General features: G+C 45.7%; 1 protein-coding gene across 1 annotated transcript in view; it reads right to left on the bottom strand.

The window, feature by feature from the left end:
- Positions 1-19,454, bottom strand: part of cep162 (centrosomal protein 162) — a 208,103-nt gene that overhangs the window by 139,612 nt on the left and 49,037 nt on the right. The window contains exon 10 of the mRNA XM_085997703.1: positions 10,287-10,424. Within this exon, the coding sequence (XP_085853829.1) occupies positions 10,287-10,424 (138 nt within the window). The remainder of the gene's footprint in view (positions 1-10,286; positions 10,425-19,454) is intronic.

The following is a 19,454-nucleotide window of genomic DNA, read 5'->3' as shown; positions in this document are numbered from 1 at the left end:
GTGCCGAGCCCCTGAGCCACAGCGTTCCAGAGCTCAGAGGAAAACTGCAGTCCACGATCGGAAGAGATGTCCGCCGGTACGCCGAAACGAGCAACCCAAGAGGAGATGAAAGCTCTGGCCCCGTCTGCCGAAGTGGTGGAAAACAAAGGAACTGCCTCTGGCCATCTAGTGGTGCGGTCTACCACTGTGAGGATGTGTGTAAAACCTTGAGAAGGTGGAAGCGGCCCCACGAGGTCCACATTCACGTGGTCGAATCGACGCTCCGGAACAGCGAAGGTGGCCAATGGAGCTTTTACATGACGCTGTACCTTGGCCTTTTGGCAGACCACGCAGGTGTTGGCCCAGTCGCGGACATCCAGGTGCATACCTTTCCAGACGAACTTTGACGACATCAGCCTTTGCGAGGCCCTCATGCCAGGGTTTGACAAACAGTGTATGGCATCGAACACTTTTCGGCGCCAGGAACTATAGGGCGGGGAACTCCCATGGAGACGTCGCAAAGTAGCGTGGTGCCTGCGGCACGGAATTTGACGTCGGCCGCTTGGAAGCTAGAGGGGCTGGTCCTGTATGCTTGGACCTCCGGGTCCGAGGCTTGATCTGCAGCCATGAGGGCATAGTCGATTCCGAGTTGGACTGCGTGCACAGTCGCGCGGGAGAGACAATCCGCCACCAGATTGTCTTTGCCGGACACATGCTGAATGTCCGTGGTGAATTCTGAAATGAACGTCAGGTGACGTTGTTGCCGAGCTAACCGCGGTTCGGCGGTCTTCGCCATAGTGTACGTTAGTGGCTTGTGGTCCATGTAAGCCGTGAACGGACGTTCCTCTAGTAAGAACCGGAAATGGCGGATGGCTAGAAAAAGGGCCAGCAACTCCCGGTTGAAAGTGCTGTACTTTCTTTCGTTTCGCCGTAGTTGACGGCTGAAAAACGCAAGCGGTTGCTGTAGTGTATGTACCTTTAAGAGCTCCTGTGTACTGTAATACTGGTAGTGACCACTCAGGTATATAAGCCTGTATAGTGTCTTGTATCTTTTAGTTCACCTCCAGACTTTGTTCAGTAAACACCTGTTAAACCAACTCCTGCATTCCGTGTCTCCATTAATACACGGATACAACAGTGGCGACGAATTGGAAATGGACTTACCTGCAATTCGGCAGCACCTCAAGGAGATCGATTCCTCAGACGAAGGTCGAAGAAAAAAAAAACAAAAGAAAAAAAACTGTGGTTTCACCAGCTAGCCGGGCTGGTGGCAGGTACTGCACTAATCCTTCCTGGGCGGCGGGCTGGGGCTCGATCGGGTGGCTCTGCAGCGGGGCCGAGCAGCGAGTCGGAAGGCGGAGGCAAACAGAGACGGAGGGTGGAGCACTCGGGAGACGGCCGGCGCTGCAAAGCAGGTCGGCGTTCGGACCAAACAGAGAGGGGAAAAATCCCAGAGAGTTCGGCGGGAACAAATCTCCAACTATTAAAAATATCTGTGTAAATAAAAACCGCGGAGAACAGCGTTGTCAGCAGCGGCAGCGGCGGGAAACCGTGGGAGGCGCCATTTTTTCTCGGCAGGGAAGAAAGGAACGCGCGGGAGGCGCCATTTTTGATTTTCAGGATGCCTAAGACTGGCAATATTACTGCTTTCGATAGTAATATAGAGGATTGGACCACATATGTGGAAAGAGTGGAGGTATATTGCACAGCGAATGAAGTAGAGGATGATAAAAAGGCATCGGTACTTCTAAATCTGATGGGCGCAAGGACATACGGGCTGTTACGAAACATAATCACTCCAGCCAAACCGATGGACAAGAATTTTAAGGAGATTGTTGATACCCTACAGGAGCACTTAAACCCAACACCGCTGCTGATAGCGGAACGATTCAAATTCTTCAGGAGGAATCAGCACAAGAATGAAAGTAACGCTGATTACCTCACCGAATTAAGAAAGCTGTCAAAGCACTGCCAATTCGGGGCAGGACTGGCAGATTCACTACGAGACAAATTCGTCTGGTGTCTCCTAAGTGAAGGAACACAGAAAAGGCTACTTTCTGAGAAAGATTTGACACTGGGCAAGGCTTTCAGTGTGGCTGTATCATACGAAGCAGCAGCAAGAGGAGCTGCAGAGATACAGCAAAAGCCACAAGACTTCGGCACCCATGAAATGACACGGGGTTTCGAGAGATGTTATCGCTGCGGCAGATCCACCCATGACCAGAGGGACTGCTGGTTCAAGGACAAAGCATGCAGGCAATGCGTGAAGATGGGACACATTGCACGTGTATGCCGATCTGGAAACAAAAAATCCACCGACAGAAAAAAAATCAATAAGGAAAAGTACAGAAAGGTACAAATGATGACGGACAGTAGCTCCGAAGACCAGAAGAGCGATAGCGACTCCGGAAACAAGAGACTAAGCTGTCTCAAATTACATAATGTAATTGCCAAAGAAGATTACCAGACCATTTGGGTTACCCTCACGATAGCGGGGTCCCCAGTTAAAATGGAGCTAGATACAGGATCAGCTCTGACCGTCATAAGTCGACGGGATTGCGAGCGGCTATTTCCGCATATACCTTTGAAAGACACATCCATTATCTTGAAGACATATACGGGGCAGAAAGTATACCCCAGAGGGAACATAAGGGTGCCTGTTGTATACAACGGCAAGGAAATACAGAAGTTGTATTTATACGTTCTGCAAGATGGTGGTCCACCGCTGTTGGGACGTGAATGGATCAGGAAGATACGTTTAGACTGGCATTCCATTCAGGCACTGACGGTGCCCAGTAAGAAAAAAAATGATGATGACGTCATACCTGAACGATTAAAAGACATCTTGGCCAACGCCAAAGAAGTGTTTCAACAGGAACTAGGAACCTTGAAAGGCGTCACCGCCTCAATAAAAGTGGAAGATGTGGCAATTCCCAAGTTTTTTTTTTAAGGCAAGGCCGGTGCCATACGCAATTCGTCCAGCAGTCGAGGCAGAGCTGGAGAATTTGGAAAAGGCAGGCGTGTTATCCAAGGTAGATTGGAGCGAGTGGGCAACACCCACTGTCCCGGTCATGAAGAAAACGTTGAATAATGATAAAGCTGAAGAACAGAGAAAAATTCGCATCTGTGGGGACTTCAAGGTGACTGTAAACCCGGTCCTTCACACGGTACAGTATCCTCTTCCGAGGATAGAAGATATTTTCGCCTCACTATCCGGAGGGAAACGTTTCACCAAAATTGACTTGGCACAGGCATATCTACAGATGGAGGTTGAGGAGGCCTCTAAAAAGTATCTCACAATAAACACACACAAAGGCCTGTACCAGTACAATCGACTGGTTTTCGGAGTAGCATCAGCTCCAGCTATCTGGCAAAGAGCTATGGAGCAAGTCCTCCAAGGGATTCCGGGGACTCAATGCTACCTAGACGACATCCTTGTAACAGGAGAAAACGACAATGAGCACCTTGCCAATTTGGAGCAGGTGCTCACTAGACTGAGAGAACGGGGCCTACGAGCAAATCGCCACAAGTGCGAATTTTTCCAGAAACAAATATCATATTGTGGCCATATAATTAACGAAGAAGGGTTGCATAAGTCACCTGAAAAAATTGAAGCGGTCATAAAAGCCCCAGCACCTGAAAATGTCTCACAATTAAGGTCGTTCCTGGGATTGATAAATTACTATCATAAATTTTTACTGAACTTGTCAACTGTTCTGCACCCTCTTAACGCACTGCTACAAACGGGAGTAATTTGGAAATGGAACGAAGACTGTAAACGTGCCTTCCATAAATGCAAAGGCTTGATCACGTCCAAGGAAGTGTTGGCTCATTACAACCCATCACTGCCAATCAGACTGGCGTGCGATGCATCCCCTTACGGCGTAGGAGCGGTATTATCGCATAGATTCCCTGATGGCTCGGAGCGGCTGATAGCTTTTGCGTCACACTCATTGAACTCAGCTGAGCGTAACTACGCCCAGATCGACAGGGAAGCACTCAGCCTGGTGTGGGGAGTGAAGAAATTCAACCATTACCTACACGGACAAAAATTTACCTTGTTGACTGACCATCAACCCCTCGTCTCCATATTCAACCCTAAAAAAGGCGTTCCCATTATGACAGCGCAAAGGCTACAGAGGTGGTCCCTTTTCCTAGGGGCACACCAATATGACATAGAATACAAAGGATCAAAACAGCATGGGAATGCTGACGGTTTATCGCGCCTACCGTTGCCAACGGTAGAAGAGGCACCTACAGTGGACCCAGTGGAGATGTTCCACTCAACCATAGTGGAATGTCTACCGGTAACAAATTCTACCATTGAAAAGGAAACGAGAAATGACCCGACTCTCTCACGAGTCTACGATTTAACGGTGAAGGGATGGCCAGCACATGGCGAACAACTGTTGCCAGCATTCTCGCAAAGAAGAGAACAGCTGTCAGTGTGCCGAGGAACCTTGATGTGTGGATCCAGAGTGGTGATTCCACCCAAACTCCAGGATAAAGTGCTAAAGGAGCTTCACGAGGGGCATCTGGGTGGAGTGAAAATGAAGAACCTAGCCAGAGCGTTTGTGTGGTGGCCAGGTATCGATGGAGACATCGAAGAAATGACCAAGAGCTGTCTAGGATGCCAGAAGGTCCAAAACGCCCCACCACAAGCCCCTCTACATCCATGGGAGTGGCCCTCACCTCCATGGCAAAGGGTACATATCGACTTTGCTGGTCCATTTATGGACTCAATGTTCTTAATCGCGGTTGATGCACACTCCAAGTGGCCGGAGGTAATAAAGATGTCCTCCACCACCACGGAAAAAACCATCACAGTATTAAGGACCATATTTGCCAGGAATGGGCTGCCTGAACAGATCTGTTCTGATAATGGACCGCAATTTGTGTCCGAAGAATTCAGGAAGTTCTTAAAAAACAATGGGGTTAAGCACTACACGTCCGCCCCATACCATCCCGCCACCAATGGATTAGCTGAAAGGTTTGTCCAAACCTTCAAGAAGGCCATGGGTAATGAAGACATAAATCTACAACATAAGGTAGATAACTTCTTGTTTGCGTACAGGAATGCAACACATGTGGTTACAAACCAAACTCCCGCCATGATGTTTTTCAATAGAAGACTAAGATGCCGGCTGGATTTGATCAAGCCAAACATCAGAAGGGACGTAGAGAACCGGCAATTTCAAGGCATGAATGAAAGGCCAACTAGAACCTTCCAGATAGGTCAACAAGTTTTGGCCCGGGACTACCGTACCGAGAAATGGCAGCCTGGAACTATTTGCACACGACTAGGACCGCTGATGTATACCGTGGACATTGGTGAAAGCATAATAAGGCGCCATGCTGACCAGATCATAGAGTCATCCGAAAAGGGACAACCTACACCACAACTCTATACGCCTAATGATGAAGCAGAGATACCCATAGTATCTACCTCCGATCCGGTGATACTGGAACCAGATGAACCCGACACTGGCATTCAAGCCGAATCGACCTTGCCAAAAGAACCTACTGCACCACCGAAAACTACTACACCACCGAGGCGTTATCCGGACCGAGTCAGGAAGCCTCCAGAGAGACTGACTTATAATTGATTAACTGCAGCAAATGTGTAGATTATTGTTCTTGTAAACATGTTAATTAATGATCTAAAAGGGGAGGAATTGTAGTGTATGTACCTTTAAGAGCCCCTGTGTACTGTAATACCGGTAGTGACCACTCGGGTATATAAGCCTGTAGTGTCTTGTATCTTTTAGTTCACCTCCAGACTTTGTTCAGTCAACACCTGTTAAACCAACTCCTGCATTCCGTGTCTCCATTAATACATGGATACAACAGTTGCCACGTCCCATTCACCCACTGTTCCTGCACTGCGCCGATTGCGTAGTCCGACGCGTCGGTGGTAAGGGCAATGGTGGCACCTGGAAGCGGGTGCGCCAGCATGGTTGCGTTGGCCAAGGCGCCTTTGGTGTCGACGAAAGCCCGGTCCATCTCGGCCATTCAGCTGATCGGATCCTTACCGGACTTGGCCTTGAGGGCCTCGTACAAGGTCTGCATAAGCAGAGCCGCCTTAGGGACGAACCGATGATAAAAATTTACCATCCCGAGGAACTCCTGTAGGGCCTTGACGGTCTGCGGGCGCGGGAAAGATGTAACCGCCTCGACCTTCGTCTGTAAGGGAATTGCGCGTCTGATGTAATGCGGTGGCCCAAGAAATCAATCCGCTGCAGGCCGAACTGGCACTTGCCCGGGTTGATAATCAAACCGTGTTGACTGAGGCGTGTGAAGAGGGTACGCAAATGGCAGAAGTGCTCCTCTTTGCTAGGGCTGGCGATGAGGATGTCGTCGAGGTAGACGAAGAGGAATTTTAGATCCCGAAGCACGGAGTCCATTAAGCACTGGAAAGCCTGTGCAGCATTCTTTAAGCCAAATGGCATCCGCAGAAATTCGAACAGGCCGAATGGAGTGATGACTGCGGTTTTCGGGACGTCTTGCGGGTGCGCGGGGACCTGTTGGTAACCGCGGACGAGGTCGACTTTCGAAAAAAAGGTATTTCCCGCCAAATGGGCTGAGAAATCTTGGATATGCGGGATTGGGTACCGATCAGGAGTAGTGGCATCATTCAGGCGTCGGTAGTCGCCGCATGGCCGCCATCCGCGTTTCGGAACAATGTGGAGAGGCGAAGCCCAGGGACTTTTTGACTGGCGAATAATCCCCAGCCGCTCCATCGTGTCGAACTCCGCTTTCGCAGCCGCGAGCTTGCCAGGTTCGAGTCGTCGGGCCCGTGCGTAAACTGGGGGGCCGGTGGTGGTGATGTGATGTTCCACACCATGTTTAGTAGCCGAGGAGGAGAAAGTGGGCCTGGTCAGATCTGGGAACTCTCCGAGGAGCTAAGTGAAGTTGTCTGGAGGTGGGAACGCACAGAAGACAGTGCCCGGCACGGCGTTACCGTGGTGGCATGGGATGGAGTGGAACGTGGCCACATTGATCAACCGGCGGTGCCTGACATCGACCAGGAGGCCGTTGGCGCACGAAAAATCCGCCCCAACAATGGCCTGCGTGACTTTGGCCGTGATGAATTCCCAGTGGAAACGCTGGCCGCCAAAACACACCTGGACCTGCCGCCTGCCGAAGGTCCGAGCGGCCGCGCCATTAACCGCCGCGAGGGCAGGGCTGTGGCCCCCAGCTAGTATATCGATATTTGACACAGGTAGCATGCTACACTGCGCCCCGGTGTCGCAAAGGAAACGTCGACCAGAAAGGGAGTCGGCGATGAAGAGAAGCTTCCCTGAGTCTCCGATGGCCATCGCAGCCGCGGGGCGCTTGTTAGACCCAGTCCTCTTTCGCCAGGGTGTCTGGAGATTTTTTTTTGTGCGAAAAACTGCAGGGAGGGCGGCAGCATCTTGCTTTCGCGCCAAAACGGGCGTGGTAAAAGCACAACCCCGCTGATTGCGGAGTTGGAGCAGCGTCTGTGGGGGAGGGGCACCTCGTGGCCGCACAGTGCTGTTGTGTTACCGCGAAGATCTTGTCCGCTTCGGCAGCAAGCTCCGCGCAGTCTGTGACTTCGGACCTGGCTAGGGCAGCCTGAACTTGCTCCGGGAGTAGGCTGAGGAATAGCTCCCTGAAGAGGAAGCATTCTGGCTCGGACCCGAGGAGCATGAGCATCTGGCTCATGAGCTCGGACAGCTTGGAGTCCCCGAGGCCGGGCATAGCGAGCAGCCGGCGAGCGCGCTCCGACTTAGTGAGCCCAAAGACCTGCAGCAACCGCGCCTTTAAGGTGTCATACTTGCGATCAGTAGGCGGACTACCGAGTAGGCGGACAGTCCGCGAGGCTGTGGCGCTGTCGAGGGCGGAGACCACGTAATACTAACGGGTCTGATCCGCAACGATGTCCCTGATGGCAAACTGGGCTTCAGCCTGGATGAACCACGCGGCTGGTTGTTGCTCCCAGAACTGCGGTAGCTTCAAGGTAACGGCGTTCATTTCCATGTTGATTATCTTCTGCGAAAACCGTTCGCATCACGTCAGGGTCACCAATGTAGGAATGTCTAGTTCCTATCCAGACGGAGGTCCATTCAGGCGCTTAAACAAAACGAAGTTTAATGGAAACTAACAGGTTTAAACAAGTAACTGCAGGAGAACATCGAGTGTAGGTCTATTCAGTTCGGAGGCTCCACGAGGACTGACTGGCTGGTCCCGTGGTTGACGTCATGACGTCATCACGTTCTTCCCGCCAGTGGGGGATCATGTGATGTACGGTGTGACGTCATCGCGTTTACCCGCGCTGTTAAAGTAATCACGCTCTGTACAAGTAAACAGTATAAATAAAGATACAGACTCAGGCTGTAGCTAACATGTTGTTAAAGGGAATTATATACAAACGGTCTGAGTCCTTTAGTGGCTCCGCCACACTGTCCCATTAATCAACCATTGACAGGCTATATAACAAAATAAGCTGATGTGCCATTTTACAAAATATGCAACAGTTGCAACATCTTCTTTGTGATTTCTTTTACCATTTAGAAAATTCAACAGGAATCAAGTGTTTCTCAACCGTCCCTATAAGCAAACTCTTGGCTTTTGTTCAATACTTCCTTACAATCGATATAACAAATTGCGAACTCATCATGTGAACATGAATATGATATGACAAAATGCAGGGTTTCATCCATGGCGTATTATTTTTTGTTGGTTGGTCATAGAATCATATAATAGTACACTCATTATAGTACCTTTGGGGTTAAAACCAGGATAATTTAAAGAAAATAATTTAATTTGTTTAATACTCAATTTCCCACAAAGCAGAAGGAAATTACTCTCGCAGGTACAGAGAACCATTAATATGTAAATATTTTAAATTGCATCATTCTTTACTTGTTATTAGTTCTGTTGTTGTGTTTCAGTAGGGAGATTTAATTTTGATTTGTTATTCTTTTATGAAAATGCAGAAGATGCTTTGAAACACTGATTGTGTCTGGATTACAAACCCAGATCCTTTACAATATTGTAATGCTCAAACTCCAGAGTTATAGGGTTGTCCAGTTTATCCATGCTTAACAACTGCCTTATAGCATTCAGCAAAAATAATCAATTGTTTTTGCAATCCTTTAGTAAAGAAATTTGCCTGAACTACCCAATACTTTAGTAGGTATAAGCAGAACATGGTACTGGCCTAAACTGGTCAAGAGGCCCCAGATTTGACTCTTTGGCCAAGAGTTTCCACTTTGGGAGCAATCGACGATCCGGGCGCAAATTGTGCTCAAAATTGTGCTAGTTTTGATACTTTTTTCCCCAAGTTTTCTCTCAAACTCATTTGAACGGAAAATCTGCCATGAACCAGCGCAATCGGGCAGCGTTTTAGAACGTCATTTTTTTTTTTTTTTAATTTTGCATTAAAAAATATTCCTTGATATATTTAAGAGTGGTACTCTGGTGCAACTTTATTAATACAGCTGAAAATGGATTTATCACAAAAAAATTCAGTGTCTAGTCCACCACCTGTGAATAACACGATTTTAAATAAGAGAAAATGACAAAAAAAAACTACACAGACCACATTTACTAGTTACATTGGTGTACAGCAGTCAGTTTCTTAGTAAATTTCAAAAAAAAAATTAAAAGCATTTAAAACATGTCTATTAGTGTCCTTGAACCTAAAAACAACAGCTTAATTTTATGAGCCTCCTTGAAGGCCCGCAAACAGGCGCAAATTAGCGGAAACTCGCAATGGTGATTAATTCGATCTGGGTGCATGGCCAGTTTTGTGGGTGGGGCCGGCTTTTAGCACAATGTTTTTAAACTTGTGCAATGTTTTTTAAATTAGTGCAAAAGATCGTGGAAACTCGATTTGCGCTGAACATAATTTGCACTTAAAAAATTCTTCAATTTTTGGACAATTTCGGGTGAATTGCACTGAAAATAAAAACAGCACAACTGAACGGAAACTCCTGCCCTTTGTCTATGTTGAGTTAGTTGACTACAATGAGGGCAGCAATGGAGTTGGTTTCAATTTCATTGGGTTAGGCTGGCTTGCAACACAATACAGCCAGGATGGCCTCATTCTATGCTTTATTTTTAAGATATTTTATATATCAGCCGGAGTCCTTTCTCGTGTATACAATCTGATAATCCCTTCTAGAAAGTATATATAAATGGGCATCAATGGGTATATACGTGTAAAGTTAAGCAAAAATTCTCTTTCTTTTGTGGAAGTTGATAATAGGTTAGTACGATAATTTTCTTTATTGTGCAGACAGACACAATGGTAGACCAGATCATTATTATTTATTACTTACTAGTGGCATACATTTGAGATCCTGTGCCTTGCTGTCCATGTTTTTCATCCGTTGTATTTTTTTTCATAGGTCTGTCATCCCCAGATTGTAATAACTTTTGTGTATCCAGTGTTGAATCAAGTGAATCTAGCAGTACGACTACAAATTGCAAGAACAGAAATTTACAGCTCTGACTAAAGAGAAACTTGTTTAAAAAAAAAATCAAGCAATTTCAAATCATTTTAATTCTAAAGTACTTTCTCACATTCAGTGAAATGTTTTCAAACAAAATCTTTTCTTGCCAACAACATACACATGTAAAATCTGGCTTCAAGCAGGAACCCAGACTCCAGTATGAAAATGTAATGCAATTAGAACAACAGACCTTGGATGCACTCTTGTGATCTCTGCTGCTGTTGTCTTTAAGATATTAATAGCTGGGTAAAGCTTTTAAATCGCTCAGACTCAGTAAGTAATGTGTTCTATAGCCTGCTAAAGAGAGAAGCTTCCTTATACCCTAACAATCTCAGGTTGCAGTGGGGTTCTACAAGATCTTTCCCCTAATCATGTTCTGGCTCATCGGTAGGTAAAAAAAAATGCATTGCACAGAAACTGAGGAGGAGGAATTGCCAATATCAAACAATAATTAGAAGATAGTGGTGGATTTCTATTCAAACAGATTACAAGGGGTACTCATACTTTGAGGTAATTAGCCACAGAATGAAGACTGTTAAACAGGTAAGAAGTGTGATCACACATTCTAGTTGTTGCAGATGGACATGAGGATTGTTCAAATTTGTTCTCAATTGTATCAATTTGCCTACCTGGCAGTATGTAATTGTGGCCTTGAGACAAAGTGAAAGTTTTATCAAACTTTTAGTCAAGCTCCATGATACTGGTTTATTGTAGTTAGGAGGAGTCGATTTTCCCTTTGAAGAGGAGTTGGGATCTCACACAGATGTCAATCTAGAATATCAAGATTGTTTCCATCTGATTAATCTCAGGAAGAGTGGGCGGTACTATTGGCTCAGGACCTGTTGCTTACCAGCACTACTGATTGATCAACCTCCAAATTGCCTAGGCTTTATTTTATCTGTCGGCAAGCCTCCCTGCTGATCTGTTCTCTCTCTTTGTGGAGCTGCTGGATGCTAACAACGTTGCCAGCATCTTTTGGTTATATTTCAAATCTGTTCTAGGTTTTCTATGTTCCCATCCCTCTCGTTTTTGCATTTTTCTAAGACCACCTTAGTTATTCACATGTCCTTTGTTTGTTTAATGTCTTAGTTCTTTAATATCTCTAATACTTGACTGATATGATCTGTAACATCATCTACCAATAATTCCACTGATACTTGTTTGCATGCTCATTTTATTTGTTTCTCTCCTCTCCCCCCTTTTCTGATCCGAATACACTCGTCTGTCTCTTATTCTTCAGAACTGAAGAATGGTAAGAAAGCAAAACGTTGACTGTCTATTCTCTCCACAGATGCTGATTGACATGCGGTGTGTTTCCAGCCTCTCATTTCAGATTTCTGGTATTTTACTTTTTATCCCTTATCTGTTCAATCTGCCTCCCTTCTCTCTATCTCTCTCTCTCTTCTCCTCCTCCTCCCCCCCCCTCTGCTGGAAGCAAATGAAAAGGTCAATTTATACAGAAGGCTCCAGAATTATTTCTAGCCCAGCTGTGGAAGCAATCTCATGTTAGGCAATTTCCCCCACTGGGCATGGAAAACATCTAAATAAAAATGTTGCAAATAAAGCATTGGTTATCAAGGTAAACATGCAATTGATATCGCCTCTTAAAGGGGAACAACATACAGCATCATTAATGTAAAAAATATCCCAATGCACTTCAGATGGAACATAAGAAATAGGAGCAGGAGTGGGCCATTTGGCCCCTCGAGCCTGCTCCGCCATTCAATAAGATCATGGCTGATCTTCTACCTCATCTTCACTTTCCTGCACTATCCCCATATCCCTTGATTCCCTTAATATTCAAAAATTTATCGATCTCTGTCTGTGTTGCCTGCCCGGTGCCAGGGTTAAGGACATCTCCTCTGGGCTGGAGAGAAACTTGGAGTGGGAGGGGGAGGATCCAGTTGTCGTGGTCCATGTTGGTACCAACGACATAGATAGGACAAGGAAGGAGGTTCTGCTGAGGGAGTTTGAGCAGCTAGGGGCCAAATTAAAAAGCAGAACCACAAGGGTAATAATCTCTGGATTACTACCTGAGCCACGTGCAAATTTGGCTAGGGTAAATAAAATTAGAGAGTTAAGTGCGTGGCTCAAAGACTGGTGTGGGAGAAATGGGTTTTGCTTCTTGGGACACTGGCATCAGTACTGGGACAGGAGAGAGCTGTTCCGTTGGGACGGACTTCACTTGGCCAGTGCTGGGACTAGAGTCCTGGCGAATCGAATAACTAGGGCTGTAGAGAGGGCTTTAAACTAATTAGTGGGGGGGAGGTTTTAAGAGAGCGAAAAATAAAAATGACAGCGGAGAAGGCAATAGAGCAAGGTAGCAGTGGGGTCATTAAAAACTAGAGCGTGTCAGGAAGGGACAGAATGTATATAATGATAAAGGTAAAGTAGTAAAAGAGGTAAAAGCAGGAAAAAATTGTCAGAAAACATATTTGAAAGTTCTTTATCTGAATGCACGCAGCATTCGTAACAAAATTGACGAGTTGACGGTACAAATAACTACACATGGGTATGATCTGGTGGCCATTACGGAAACATGGCTGCAAGATAATCATGAATGGGAACTAAACATACAAGGGTATTTGACAATTAGGAAGGTCAGACAGGAAGGAATGGGAGGTGGGGTTGCTATGTTAATCAAGGATGGAATCACTGCAATAGTCAGAAATGATATTGGGTCAAAGGATCAGGATAGTGAAATAGTTTGGGTGGAGATAAGGAATAATAAGGGGAAAAAGTCACTAGTGGGCGTAGTCTATAGGCCTCCTAACAGTTGCAACTCTGTTGGTCGGAGTATAAATCAGGAAATAGTTGGGGCTTGTAATAAGGGAACAGCTATAATCATGGGGGATTTTAACTTTCATATTGACTGGACTAATCAAATTGGGCATGGCAGCCTTGAGGAAGAGTTCATAGAGTGTATTAGGGACGGGTTCCTTGAGCAGTATGTAACTGAACCAACCAGGGGGCAGGCAATCTTAGATCTGGTCCTGTGTAATGAGACAGGATTAATAAAAAATGTCCTAGTAAAGGATCCCCTTGGAATGAGTGACCATAATATGGTTGAATTCCAAATTCAGTTTGAGGATGAGTGAGTTGGATCTCAAACCAGCATACTGAGCTTAAATAAAGGAGACTATGAAGGTATGAGGGTAGAATTGACTAAAGTGGACTGGGAAAACAGATTAAAGTGTAAGACGGTACAAGAGCAGTGGTCTACATTCAAGGAGATATTTCACATCTTTCAAGATAAATATATTCCACTGAGGAAAAAGGGGAATAAAAGAAAAGACAGCCATCCGTGGCTTAGTAAAGTAATAAAGGATAGTATCCGACTGAAAACAAGGGCATATAAAGTAGCCAAATCTAGTGGGAGGATAGAAGATTGGGAAGCATTTAAAAGCCAGCAAACAATAACTAAAAGGTTAATTAAGAAAGGGAAGATAGATTATGAAGGTAAACTAGCAAAAAATATAAAAACAGATAGCAAGAGTTTCTACAGCTATATAAAAAGAAAAAGGGTGGCTAAAGTGAACGTTTGTCCCTTAGAGGATGGGACCGGGAAACTAGTGGTGGGGAACATGGAGATGGCAAAGACGCTGAACAAATATTTTGTATCAGTCTTTACAGTAGAGGACACTAAAAATATCCCAACACTGGATAAACAGGGGGCAATGGGGGGGTGGGGGGGGGAGGAGCTAAACACGATTAAAATCACTAAGGAGATGGTACTCAGTAAAATAATGGGACTTAAGGCGGATAAATCCCCCGGACCTGATGGCCTACATCCTAGGGTCTTGAGAGAAGTGGCGGTAGGGATTGTGGATGCATTGGTGATTATTTTCCAGAACTCCCTGGACTCAGGAAAGGTCCCGGCAGATTGGAAAACTGCTAATGTAACACCCTTATTTAAGAAGGGAAGTAGACAAAAAGCTGGAAACTATAGACCAGTTAGCCTAACATCTGTGGTTGGCAAAATGTTGGAGTCCATTATTAAGGAAACAGTAACAGAGCATTTGGATAAACATAATTTAATAGGACAGAGTCAGCATGGTTTTATGAAGGGGAAGTCATGTTTGACAAATTTGCTCAAATTCTTTGAGGATGTAACATACAGGGTGGATAAAGGGGAACCAGTGGATGTAGTGTATGTTAAAAAAAAAAAAAAAAAATTTTAATTTTTTTTATTCATTGATGGGATGTGGGCGTTGCTGGCTAGGCCTGCATTTAGTGCCCATCCCTAATTGCCCTTGAGAAGATGGTGGTGAGCCACCTTCTTGAACCGCTGCAGTCCATATGGTGTAGGTACACCCACAATGCTGTTAGGGAGTTCTAGGATTTTGGCCCAGCGACAGTGAAGGATCGGCGATACAGGTCCAAGTCAGGATGGTGTGTGGCTTGGAGGGGAACTTGTAGGTGGTGATGTTCCCATGCGTCTGCTGCCCTTGTCCTTCTAAGTGGTAGAGGTCACGGGTTTGGAAGGTGCTGCTGAAGGAGCTTTGGCGAGTTGCTGCAGTGCATCTTGTATATGGTACACACTGCAGCCACAGTGCGGCGGTGGTGGAGGGAGTGAATGTTGAAGGTGGTGGATGGAATGCCAATCAAGCGGGCTGCTTTATCCTGAATGGTGTCGAGCTTCTTGAGTGTTGTTGGAGCTGCACTCATCCAGGCAAGTGGAGAGTATTCCATCACACTCCTGACTTGTGCCTTGTAGATGGTGGAAAGGCTTTGGGGAGTCAGGAGGTGAGACATTCGTCGCAGAATTCCCAGCCTCTGGCCTGCTCTTGTAGCCACAGTATTTATATGGCTGGTCCAGTTCAGTTTCTGATCAATGGTAACCCCCAGGATGTTGATAGTGGGGGATTCAGCGATGGTAATGCCATTGAATGTCATGGGGAGATGGTTAGAGTCTCGCTTGTTGGAGATGGTCATTGCCTGGCACTTGTGTGGTGCGAATGTTACTTGCCACTTGTCAGCCCAAGTCTGAATGTTGTCCAGGTCTTGCTGCATATGGACACGGACTGCGTCAGTATCTGACGAGTCTCGAATGGTGCTGAACAGTGTGCAATCATCAGCGAACATCCCCACTTCTGACCTTATGATGGAGGGAAGGTCATTGATGAAACAGCTGAAGATGGTTGGGCCTAGGACACTGCCCTGAGGAACTCCTGCAGTGATGTCATGTGGTTGAGATGAATGACCTCCAACAACCACAGCCAACTTCCTTTGTGCTAGGTATGATTCCAACCAATGGAGAGTTTTCCCCTTGATTCCCATTGACTTCAGTTTTGCTAGGGCTCCTTGATGCCACACTCGATCAAATGCTGCCTTGATGTCAAGGGCAGTCACTCTCACCTCACCTCTTGAGTTCAGCTCTTTTGTCCATGTTTGGACCAAGGCTGTAATGAGGTCAGGAGCTGAGCGGCCCTGGCGGAACCCAAACTGGGCGTCAGTTAGCAGGTTATTGCTGAGTAAGTGCCGCTTGATAGCACTGTCGACGACACCTTCCATCACTTTGCTGATGATTGGACTTCCAAAAGGCATTTGACAAGGTTCCACACAAAAGATTACTGATCAAGATAAGAAATCACGGGATTGGGGGTAATATACTGGCATGGGTGGAAGATTGGCTGTCTAACAGAAAACAAAGAGTTGGGATAAATGGTTCATTCTCGGGCTGGCAATCAGTAACTAGTGGTGTTCCGCAGGGGTCAGTGCTGGGACCCCAACTCTTTACAATCTATATTAATGATTTGGAGGAAGGGACCGACTGCAACATATCCAAGTTTGCTGACAATACAAAGATGGGAGGGAAAGCAGTGAGTGAGGAAAAAACCTGCAAAAGGACATAGACAGGCTAAGTGAGTGGGCAGAGATTTGGCAGATGCAATATAATGTTGGAAAGTGTGAGGTTATGCACTTTGGCAGAAAAAAATCAAAGAGCAAGTTATTATCTAAATGGAGAGAAACTGCAAAGTGCTACAGTACAAAGGGATCTGGGGGTCCTGGTGCATGAAACACAAAAAGTTAGTATGCAGGTGCAGCAGGTGATCAGGAAGGCCAATGGAATCTTGGCTTTTATTGCAAGGGGGATGGAGTATAAAAACAGGGAAGTCTTGCTGCAGTTATACAGGGTATTGGTGAGGCCACACCTGGAATACTGCGTGCAGTTTTGGTTTCCATATTTAAGAAAAGATATACTTGCTCTCGAGGCGGTTCAGAGAAGGTTCACTTGGTTGATTCCGGAGATGAGGGGGTTGACGTATGAGGAAAGGTTGAGTAGGTTGGGACTCTACTCATTGGAGTTCAGAAGAATGAGAGGCGATCTTATCGAAACATATAAGATTGTGAGGGGGCTTGATCGGGTGGATGCGGTGAAGATGTTTCCACTGATGGGTGAGATTAGAACTAGGGGGCATAATCTAAGAATAAGGGGCTGCCCTTTCAAAACTGAGATGAGGAGAAACTTCTTCACTCAGAGGGTAGTAAATCTATGGAATTTGCTACCCCAGAGAGCTGCGGAAGCTGCAACATTAAATAAATTTAAAATGGAGATAGACAGTTTCCTAGCAGATAACGGAATTAGGGGTTTCGGGGAGAGGGCAGGGAAGTGGACGTGAGTCTAGATTTGGATCAGCCATGATCCTATTGAATGGCGGAGCAGGCCCGAGGGGCCGTATGGCCTACTCCTGCTCCTACTTCTTATGTTCTATTGAATATACTCAACAACTGAGCCTCCACAGCCCTCTGGGGTAGAGAATTCCAAAGATTCACCACCCTCTGAGTGAAGAAATTTCTCCTCATCTCAGTCCTAAATGGCCGACCTCTTATTCGGAGACTGTGACCCCTGGTTCTGGACTCCCCAGCCAGGGTAAACATCCTCCTCGTCAAGCCCTGTAAGAATTTTATATGTTTCAATGAGATCACCTCTCATTCTTCTAAACTCTAGAGAATATAGGCCTAGTCTACTTAATCTCTCCTCATAGGACAATCCCCCCATCCCAGGAACCAGTCTGGTGAACCTTTGTTGCACTCCCTCTATGGCAAGTATATCCTTCCTTAGGCAAGACCAAAACAGTACTCAATACTCCAGGTGTGGTCTCACCAGGGCCCTATATAATTGCAATAAGACGTCTTTACTCGTATACTCAAATCCTCTTGTAATAAAGGCCAACATACCATTTGCTTTCCTAATGGCTTGCTGTACCTGCAAATTAACTTTCAGGTGATTCATGTACAAGGACACCCAGGTCCCTCTGAACACCAACTTTTCCCAATCTCTCGCCATTTAAAAAATACTCTGCTTTTCTATTTTTCCTACCAAAGTGGATAACTTTACATTTCTCCACATTATATTCCATTTGCCATGTTCTTGCCCACTCGCTTAGCCTATCTATATCCCCTTGAAGCCTCCTTGCATCCTCCTCACAACTTACATTCCCACCCAGCTTTATATCAGCAGCAAACGTGGATACATTACATTTGGTCCCCTCATTCAAATCATTGATGTAGTTTGTGAATAGCTGAGGCCCAAGCACTGATCTGTGCAGTGCCCCACTAGTTACAGCCTGCCAACCCGAAAATGACCCGTTTATTCCTACTCTCTGTTTTCTGTCTGTTAACCAATCCTCAATCCATGCTAGTGTATTACCCTCAATCACATGAGCCCTAATTTTGTTTAATAACCTCATGTGGCACCTTATTGAATGCCTTCTGAAAATCCAAATACACCAAATCCATTGGTTCCCCCTTATCTACTCTGTTAGCTACAACATCAAAAAACTCTAATAGATTTGTCAAACACGATTTCCCTTTCATAAATCCATGTTGATTCTGCCCAATCCTAGTATTATTTTTAAGTACGTCCTTAATAATAGATTCTAGCATTTTCCCTACTGCTGATGTCAGGCTAACTGGTCTGTAGTTCCCCATTTTCTCTCTCCCTCCTTTCTTAAATAGTGGGGTTACGTTTGCTACCTTCCAATCCGCAGAAACCATTCTAGAATCTATGGGCCCAGAAATTCGGGTCTCCATGGGCGAGTACGCACGGGGTACTCACCCGTAGGCCCAATGGAAGTGCCGGTTTCCTGCATGCACTGCGCACGCGCGGGAAACCGGCACTTCCGTTCCCCTGAACGAAGGGGTTCAGAGGTCGAATGCGTGCGCGGGAGAGGTTGCGCGTGCACATCAAAATTAGTTTTTTTTAAAAACAGGTTTTCCCAGGAGGGTAAGTCTGCAGAAGTTAGACATGTAAAAAGCAGGTGTAAGGCCTGCTTTTTACAAGGTAAGTGGTGAATTAGTTCAAATTAAAACATTTTTTCCACAGGTTTATTATTTTTAAATACTTTAAAGCAAGGTAAGTTTATTTTTAGCCCCGTTAGAAAATAAAATTATTTTTTCAAAACTTTAAATTATTGTTTAAAGGTTATTTCATGTAATTTTTAGTTTATTTAAAAAATGTGATTTAAAAAAAAAATTATTTGAAGATTTAGTGCTATTTTGGGGTCGTAGTATTTATAAATTTTGACAGCTCTTCCTGTCAATCTTATGAATGGAACATTCCCTGCTCCGATTGGCTCTCCATGGCCCACGTGATCCCAGGGGACGCATCGAACTAACTGCGCCCCTGGGATACGCAAGCACTGCGTGCCGGCAGCTGGACCAGGCCCCGGATCGGAATTCCACGGGGGCCCACAGCTCAACGACCGGCGCGCAAGGTAAGTGCAGATCGGGGGCTTGCACCCGCGGGAAGCCCCCGACCCGAATTTCTGGGCCAATGAATTTTGGAAAATGACAACCAATGCATCCACTATCTCTACAGCCACCTCTTTCAAAACCCTAGGATGTAGGCCATGAGGTCCAGGGGATTTATCGGCTTTCAGTCCCATTAATTTCTCCAGTACTATTTTCTTTTTACTAATACTAATTTCTTTCAGTTCCTCATTCTCGCTAGACCCTTGGTTCTCTACTATTTCTGGGAAGTTTTTTGCG

The sequence above is a fragment of the Somniosus microcephalus genome, chromosome 9 (assembly GCF_052327205.1).
Source record: "Somniosus microcephalus isolate GS21.2 chromosome 9, FLI_Smic_1.0, whole genome shotgun sequence".
Classification (NCBI taxonomy): domain Eukaryota; kingdom Metazoa; phylum Chordata; class Chondrichthyes; order Squaliformes; family Somniosidae; genus Somniosus; species Somniosus microcephalus.
The sequence above is the reverse complement of the archived record's forward strand: the minus strand, read 5'-3'. Positions and strand labels throughout refer to the sequence as shown.